A 9,059-nucleotide genomic window follows, 5' to 3' on the forward strand; every position below is an offset into this window, starting at 1 on the left:
AAGTACGTTCTTGTGCATGTCATGAAGCACTTCACCACAAAATCTTCAGTAGAGAATTTTTCAGAGAAAGATATGAACAGTGAGGTTCTCAGCAAAGAAAATGAAGCACTTCACTACAAAATCTTCAGTCGAGAATTTTTCAGAGAAAGATATGAATAGTGAGGTTCTCAGCAAATAGATGATCTATGTAGATCCGAGAGGCAGAAGGTAAACCCGGAAAAAAGTAGTTGCAGAAGTCACAATTGATGAACCACAGAGCTGAAAGAGAGTAAATAAATCACCAGAATGTACATAATCTTAGACATGAGTAACAGCATAAAAAACAGGAGTGTGTAAACTATGGTACTTACAACAGGAAGCCATTGTAATGAAATTTCTATCAGTCTCCTCTATACTGTAACATCAAGATATTATACAACTTACTATTTATGTAATGTAATCAATCCTGCTGCAACTTTCACAACATTAGCAAGTAACAGAAACTTACACCAAATGCTACAAACATTTGACAGCTTCAATTCCAGCCATCCAATAACAGGAACTTCAGAGTGGGGATGGATTGAAAATTTGCAACTCTGCTGCAGAATTAGTCATGTTGTCAGCCTGACAAAATTGGACTTGTGGTCCAACTGGGGAGTCCTTAAAACTGCCCAGCTCGAATGTCCCTGTCAAGGCGATCCGCATTGAGAGTGCCAGGAAGTTCTCTGAAATCTTCATTGAATACAGAATATGCACTGGATAACAACAGCAGCAAGGTTAGTGAAGCAGTAAATGAACCATCAATTTGCATTAAGACTGACCGTTTCACAACTTAAAACCAATTTCCCTTTTAGAGATGTCCTGTTATCAGGGAGGAAAAAGATATGATCAGGATTACATATGAAGTGAATATTTATAATCAAAATCTTTTTCGATTTCTCAAAATTTTCATATATCCAAATGTTGTGAATGCTGTAAGAGGGACCTTAACTATTGCATCAATAATTCAAACCATTGGAAATTATACTTGGGAAAATATAAAAATTGTCTCAATGTTAACGTATTCATAAACATGTCCCAAGATTTAAAATGCTGCCTTTTGGTGCCTAATGTAAAATAACCCCAGATTTTGGTGTCTAATCTACGGATCACGCTAAAGGCTGACATGGATTTATCTATTTTCCACATCACTTAAAATGATATTGTTTTATTCGCAACCCACAAAAAAAGGTTATGAAATTCCAACCCAATCAAACGAGACAATGCCAACCTGTTTATTCAAGGAAAAACAAATTGGGACAAGCCCCAAATTTGTACCCCCAAAGTTATGCCCATCGCCCTCTCAACTAGGATAATTTTTCTCATCCCCTAAATGACTCAAACTTTAGTACTTCAACAAGAAATTGAACTAAGGCTCCAGAAACAAAATCCCTGACCATCCTTTTATTCTATTCTAAATAACTTCTCTTTTAATAAGGAAATAAATTAAGTCGTAACATCAGGAATGATCAGTAGTAGGATAGTGTCCAAGTTAAGAAGGGGATGGGGTTATTTGCACATGGGAGTTGGATTTTATTTTTATCTTGAAGAAACAGGACGATCTCATCCCATTTTGTTGAGGTGGAACTTCTTATAAAAAACTGGTTCTGAATAAGACGATGTTGTTCAAGCAAGGTGGCAACTAAGCAAATCCTGCATTAGCCTCAGGTATGACACAGAGACATTCTAATACCAGAAAATGGGGTTTGGGACAGTGTCAAGATGTTGGTATCAAATGATACATACAAAATATTGGGTTGTTTTTGTACATATTCTCAACGTTGGGAAGTATCGTGTTTCACCTTATTATTTTATGCTTAAATGTGCAGCCTCCTACAAAACACTTTGCAGCAAATTTCCATGATTACAAAAAAAAATGATGGATACTGAAACCGCCAATTGGAGATCAAAAGGAACTGCAGCTTTCAAGAAGTTTTCTGATTTGGGCATGTACCTTACATCACCAGGTTGTCGATGCCCAAGATTGTAGAATATGATAAAAAAGCCGGTTGCAAGTATCTAGCAATAATGATAAAACAGGTTGAGATCATAAAGAAGGTTAAAAAGTCAAATCAATGTATAAATAAGGCAAGCTCTTGTCTTGTCTATACGGCCAATAGTTTATTTCAAGCATTTCTAAAATTATACTTGAAATCAAATGTAAAAGCTGGAATTATAGGTTCATCATATTATTACTAGTGGCATTGGCAATGTCCTAAGAAAAGCTATACCTGATTGGCAATAGAAATCTACTAGTCTTAAATGATTAAGAAAAAAAATTATCCAGCTGGTGAAGGAAAAAAATTACTCCACTATAATGATCGCTCCACGCAGCCATTTACAAATATGACATTCTTTCATTTTCACTATGGCATGCTTTTCCATAAAAATTCAAAGGCGAGTGAATGCATCAAAAAAAGGTCCAACTAAGATGTTTGAAGCAAGATTTTTCTATCTCTCCAGAATTTCCAATAATTTAGCCAACAATGATCATTTCAAACCACACTTTACAATTTCCATATCTTAACACGTAAAGGTTAGAAGCAATACTCAACTAAATTTGGAATTTTGATCAATATTTACTGTATCTATTCTGCAAAGTGCTTGAGGCATGACCACTCTATTGTAAAGTTGTATAGGACTTTGAGATAAACCATTTGCAGAATGAGGTAGCTAGGAAAGCAACAAATGCATTAATTTGTACATCCAAAAAGAACAGTAGGACTCACATATAAAGGTCCAAGACCCAATCTATGGGCAACGGGTGCCAGGATGAACCACATTATAATGGCTACCCACGTCTTTGTTCTGAGGGAGAATATTGCCATCAATAGCATATCTACAACAACAACAAGACCAGTTATAATCTTCCTGTTTTACTTTTGTAAAGATGAATGGTGAAACTAAGCCTCACCAGGGATCTTGAATTTGTCACGTAATGTGAAGAACAGTCTCCTCTTCCACCTGCTGGTTGATTCTGGAAGTTGAAATTTCTACATATATAGAGGATAAAATTCAGAACCCAGAAAAGTTTACAATGAAAATAGAGATTTCAGAATTCACTTGGAACAGACTAGATCTTCTCCATCATCGTCGTCAAAACTGTCTTGGATATGCTTAGCAGGTGGCTTTGGTTTGATAGCAACAGTCACAGTTTCTAGAAATGATATATTTTGACACTTGTTAGAGATAGGAAGACTATCACAAGGATAAGAATTTTGCATATCATATTATCATCAATTCATCATACACAAGAAAATCTAGCTAAGACTATAGCTTAATTTCCAAAAAAAATTTCATCTCCTCAAAATAAAAATACCATTCCATACAGTTGGTAAGTTTCACTAAGCTTCTTGAGAAAAGGAGATGAGAAGTTTCATTGTTACACAACCCTTGTCCAGTTTTCCTTTTGTTATATTTTTACATCCTTGTCAGGATCAGAAAGCAACATGCTTTACATACATACATAATTACATACTGTTCAATAATAACAAATCTTCGGCGAAATGTTATCAGTTTGATCTTGATATATTTTCCACTTAGATGGATCGCATAATTGTTTCCCAACAGCTTACCATACATATTTCCATTACCCACACCATTCTCAAAATACATTTATTTCTCAACACCCAAAATGATAATTGACTTTTAAGGTAAAATGGATGTGCAATTAAAATTCATGCTTCATCAGATACACTCTAAAGAGTTAAATAAGAATATAATACCATAATGCCAAATAACAGTATACATTAACATAATTGTTGCAAAATAAAGTACACAATTATTATGGACAGGCTATAGCATAATTTATTCCATGTAGAGATAAATTGAGTGAAATTCACATTTTAAAATTAGATTAGGAAACTATAATTTATATTAGAGGTAAAAACAATGAGCTACAAAACAATGTATGAGTATTCTTACAAGTTTAAATTGAAACACAAATAAACAAAGAACCAATATATACGATTATTTCCTGATAAATTAAACCAAGCAATTTACACATTTCGTGAATACTTATAAATTTAAGAACATAACCATACATGCAATACAAAGCAAACCATGCTTCTGACCATCACTCGAAGAAACACATGAGCCATGAAACAACAAGACAAAAACACAGTTCGTGTACCTCGCTCGTGGAGTTGGACCAATGAGTCTTCACCATTTGTACTATCGTGTAACACATTTCCACGGAAAACAAGCGTCATATTCTCCAGGGGCAAGTCAGTAGTTCCAGAAATCAGTTTCCTCAACTCTTTAACCTATTTGTCAGCAAAAATGATACGCATAAAAATAGTATCTCTTATACAGTATGGTATTTTCTGTTCTGAAACTAAAATAGTAGTATGAAATAGAGAGAGAGAGGGTGAGAGGGAGAGGGGGAGGCAGGGAAAGGGTGATATGTTTACAGGAAAGTCTACTGGTAAATTCCATTACATTCCCCCAAAGAGAGGAGACTGTTTAATTCAACGAATAAAATGACGTTCAAGATTAAACTGGAAACGGGTTGTGACAATGATCATGAAGTGCAAAATGATAACCTTGATATATTGCAATGAAATGTAAAGCATTACTTCATTGACATTGCTAGTTCATCAAAGGTTGAAGAATTATAAGCTGTTATAAAACCAATACTCCTTACCTCCAACAAAGAATTGAACAAAAACAAAATCTATTGAAAAACTAGTTAATCATCCAAATTATGCCTCGTGGTGAATCACGCTAGTCAATGAAGGCAACAATTCATCAAATATATGAAGAAATAAGTTAAAACGGTAAAAGACCAATTTATTGAAAGCGTAAGCAAACGAGAGAGATTAGAGCTGATTAAAGTAGATAACAAATAGTAGCGAAAAAAGTAGAAGTAGATACTTTGAGCGTAGAGGGGACGGTGAGGCGGGAGCGAGGCGAAGGGCCGATGGTTCGCAGAGTGATCTCAACCATTTTTGCATCTTCTTCGATGAGATTCGCCATAACTGTTATCAATTCGGAATTGGTGGATTTGTAATTCGATCGGCCTTCGAATTGGGGAAAATTTTGAACCGAAACGATTTCCGTCGCCAAATTTGAAGGAAAAGAGTGCATACGGCGATTGCGGTTGTAGCCGAGCCCATAGTCGGCGGTGACCCTCTAATATGACTCGTAAAACAACATAAATTATTTTAATTATCATTATGGATATGTAACACTAACATCAAATTCAAATTAATAAATTAGTATCAAGATCATATTTGTGTTTTTATCGATCGACCCAATACAAGCACAATAATTTGGGTTGGGTTCGCGGTTAAATTTTGGTAATATAAATTATTACATTTTTTTTACTTTATTAGAATTAAAATTAGGTTATTTTTTCCGGAAATAATCACCTCATACATAGTATACTACATTCCTTAATACACAATTAAAAAATTGACAAATGGATCAAATTTTATGAAAATAAAACTTATTGCATTCCATGTGGCTATTCTTTATCAATAAAAAATAAGACCAAAATTCTAACTTTTCTAATACATCATCTATTACACTAATCTAAAATAAAATTTCTAAATTTCTAAATTCATTGTTTTTTATATTGAAAATAAATAACTAAACATATTTTATTAATATAAGAATATTGAAATTTAGTCCTTTTTATTTTTATAAAAACTGCTCATATGTCTATTTTATGCTATTGTAGTAATAAAAATTGTGAGCAGTTACCATCTTAAAAAAATTTATTTAAAAGTATTAATAAATTACTGAAATAATAATATTCGTTGAATAAAATGAATACTAATAAAATTATTTATACTTATGAGCTATACAGACAACAGAAAAAAAGTATTATATTTTAAATAATATAATAAAAATTGAATATTAATAGTACAAGTTTTGTGTAAATTAATAGTACTAATATTTTGATGATTATTTTAATAAAATTGATACAAGTTTTGCGTAAATTAATAATACTAAATTAGTACTAATATTTTGGTGATTTGTTATAATAAAATTGATACTTATACAAACTTAATTTATAAAATAAACATATTGTAATAAGTAGAAAATATCTTTAAATGTTAAATACTAGGCACATCCTCTCTTATACTCTTTCCGTTCCTTGTTAATAGAGACATTTCTTTTCGGTACTGAGTTTAAGAATAGTGTGTTAAATGGATGATGAAAAAAAGTAAAAGAATAAAAGTAAGAGAGCTGAAGAGAGAGTAAAGTAAAATGGAGAGTTCTTTTTGCCCAAAATAGAAATGACTCAATTAACTTGAAACTTCACAAAATAGAAAAACGACTATATTAACATGGAACGGAGGGACTACGACTTATTATCATTATTTATTTAATTTCTATTATATTTTAATTTTAAAAATTAATGAAATTTGGGAAAGTTGAATTTTATTATTTTTGTATTAGTGTAGTACCCCCTCCGTTCCATAGTAATAGAATCATTTTGCCTTTTTAGTACGTTCCATATGAATCATTTCCTTTTTTATTAATAGTCAACCCATTTTTCACATCTACTTTACTCTCTCTTACTTTTTTTTCTCTCTTCATCTCTCTAACTTTTTCATTTTTCACTTTATTTTTCATTTACTTAACTCACCTAACACAATTTTTCTTAATCTTCGTGTCGAAAAGAAATATCCCTATTACTATGGAACGGAGGGAGTAGAAGATATTTAAGGAAAGTTGAAATTGAAGTCTTTATTTTTTTATTATAAAGAAAATCCACATGGAATGTAATAACTTTTATTTTCATAAAATGAGATCCATTTCTCAACTTCTTAATAGTGTATTAGGAAATGTAATATACTATGTGATGCACTTTTTATTAGCACTATAAATACCTGCAAGTATACAGAGTAGGAATAGTATAGCTAAAGGTCAGTACCGGATATCGGACGGGGAAAACAAACACAGACTGACTATCTTATACTACTAAAACTCAATTACTATCTGGAAAACTAAAAGGTTTTGAGAATTTTGAAAACAGAAAACAATTGAAAGCAGTAAACAACTGATTGCAAATAAATCACAGAGATAAAAAGTAAAGAGATAAGGGAATTCCAAGGATGTGCGTTCACAGTTACGGTTATACAAATTCCAAATACAATATCCTAGCACAGTTAATACTTTGATAGGACGAGTCACCTAGCTTATGCTCATGCGAATCAAACGTTGGTTACTGATGAGGCCCGTTTCATGCATGTGTTTTATAGCAAAACCGCACTGAAATCAGCAAACTAACGACCCTTTTTGAGCCAGGTGTGTGTAGATTTCACCGGAAACAGAAGATCACATCATTCCAAAGAGCGAAAGCAAAAGTTGGGAAAAAAAGGAGAAAATAGGCGGCTTTTGAACTGATCAAGTCATATGTCAACCGGAGTCAGCCAACCTTGCGCTGGAGAGAAGATTATAAACTCCACTTTAAGGTGTGAAGGGCAAAAGCGTCATTTCAGGGGGGTGGTACCCTAAGAATCAAAGCCCTACGCATCCCTATATAAAGAAATCTTGCACACTAAGAGAAGGGAGTTCCCCCACATTTCATTTCTTGCTGAGTAGTTTAGAGGGGTTTTCTTTAGAGTAGGTATGATTTCTGGCTCTCTTCCAGTGCTAAAATCAAAGTTCTCTTCATTTCCAAGCTTTTCAATCTCCTACACACACTTGGTTTCGTCTAGAGTAGCTGGTAGTTAGTTGTTTCCTTGTTGTTCTCGCACAATTTCTAGTTTCTGTTTTGTAATTCCACTCCGAGAGGGGGTGATGAAACAATTTCCTGCTTTCCTAGTTTAGATCCTGTTTTATTTTCATGTATTGACTCTTGTTCCTGCTTTGTTTTAGTTTAATCCAGTTTCTGTTTTCGTTTCCTTCGTTCCGTATTTGTTTTATGTTTTAATGTTTAGATCTATGTTTGATTCTATGTTTACTCTTGAGTGTTAGCTTAGATTTGTTGCTTTCTGTTAGATCTTTGTTCTCTGTTTAGATCTACGTGTTTTCTTTTTATTACTGCATTTGATAGCCGTAGTTCCTGTTTTACGTTGTCGTAGCTTAGATCGTAGGAGCAATTTTTACGTTTTAAGTGTTTTCCTTTGTTTCGTCTTCTTCAGCTTTTCAGATCTGTTGCTGCTCTGTTTCTTTACGCTGATCTGTTGAGGAAGACGATTCTGTTAAAGTTATTTTGCTTTTCGTACCGTTTTGCAGAGGGACTGACAACCTCGTTTATTCTGTTTGTCTTTTTATAGTAATGTTTTCTGAGTTGATTAGTTAGGTAGTTTAGTTGTTCAGCTTAGTTAGTTTTTCTTCTTTTCCGCACCAGTAGATACTTAATCTACCCCTAAAGTAAAGCGTGGCAGCAGCCAAGCCCCAAGTCGTATCACACAAACAATTCAAACTGTCTCATCTATGTGGGATCGATCCTTACTTCCCTATACTAGTTATTAGTATTAGTGGTGGAGGTTTTTGATGTCGTATTCCCTTCAGCCTCTCAATTCTTCTCACTCAAGTCAGAGCCACTCAGCTTGATCAGCCCGAACCTCTACCAAATCCACTCACCCGCAATTTTGTAGGTGAAACAGGCATAAATAGGCTGGTTTGATCAGGTCGAACGCCCAACTTGAGCAGCTTACGACGACATAATCAGCTTTCAAGAAGAGGGAGACGTACGAGAGCGGAAAGGGCGACTGTCAAAATGGCACCGCTGCCGGGGATGATGGCGCAAAGGGTAACTTGTTGTGAGATACCTTGGGTGTAAATATTTTAATGTCTTCTTTGTTTCTTAGTTTTTGTTTGCAGTTTTTCGAGATAGCTTAGGCAGCAGAGGAAGATCAGCAACCTTATCTGTAAGGATTTATCAACTTTCATTCTGGTGCTAGCCCAAGACCACCAATGCCAAAGGATACTTAGATGGGCATAGCGTCTCAGGTTTTAGGTAGAAATTTTAGTTTAAATTTTATAAATAAACTTTTTGTTGTTTTTTGTTTACCCCAGCTTGAAGGCACTGAGTCAGCGAGGCAAGAAGCAGAAGAAGGAGTGGAGCCACAAGATGCTGA

At 34.0% G+C, this 9,059-nt stretch overlaps 1 protein-coding gene across 4 annotated transcripts; it reads right to left on the reverse strand.

Moving 5' to 3' along the window:
* Nucleotides 1-126: 126 nt before the first annotated feature.
* On the reverse strand, nt 127-5,153 carry LOC125186156. 4 transcript variants are annotated; one of them, XR_007170368.1, is made up of 8 exons: nt 4,894-5,151; nt 4,151-4,283; nt 3,093-3,175; nt 2,933-3,011; nt 2,748-2,857; nt 1,973-2,037; nt 488-734; nt 127-258 (listed from the first exon to the last, which is right to left on the reverse strand). XR_007170368.1 is itself a non-coding variant. In XM_048082491.1 (8 exons), exons 1-8 carry the CDS (start codon nt 5,104-5,106, stop codon nt 714-716), a joined length of 744 nt encoding a protein of 247 aa, XP_047938448.1. In that variant the 5' UTR covers nt 5,107-5,153; the 3' UTR covers nt 260-713. The 4 variants fall into 4 exon arrangements, 3 of the variants coding, with proteins under 3 accessions (XP_047938448.1, XP_047938447.1, XP_047938449.1); XM_048082491.1 differs by lacking the exon at nt 127-258 and adding an exon at nt 801-840 and having other exon boundaries at nt 260-734; nt 4,894-5,153; XM_048082490.1 differs by lacking the exon at nt 127-258 and having other exon boundaries at nt 260-734.
* Between the last annotated feature and the right edge of the window lie 3,906 nt (nt 5,154-9,059).

The sequence above is a fragment of the Salvia hispanica genome, chromosome 5 (assembly GCF_023119035.1).
Source record: "Salvia hispanica cultivar TCC Black 2014 chromosome 5, UniMelb_Shisp_WGS_1.0, whole genome shotgun sequence".
In the NCBI taxonomy this organism is placed as follows: Eukaryota; Viridiplantae; Streptophyta; class Magnoliopsida; order Lamiales; family Lamiaceae; genus Salvia; species Salvia hispanica.

Excerpts from the sequence above, each read along its gene's own strand:
- LOC125186156 (XM_048082490.1), bottom strand. The coding sequence starts at position 5,106 with ATGCACTCTTTTCCTTCAAATTTGGCGACGGAAATCGTTTCGGTTCAA. Across the intron at positions 3,176-4,150 it reads GGTCCAACTCCACGAGCGAG|AAACTGTGACTGTTGCTATC; the intron begins GTACACGAACTG and ends TATCATTTCTAG. Across the intron at positions 735-1,972 it reads CGACAACCTGGTGATGTAAG|TGCATATTCTGTATTCAATG; the intron begins GTACATGCCCAA and ends GTTGTTATCCAG.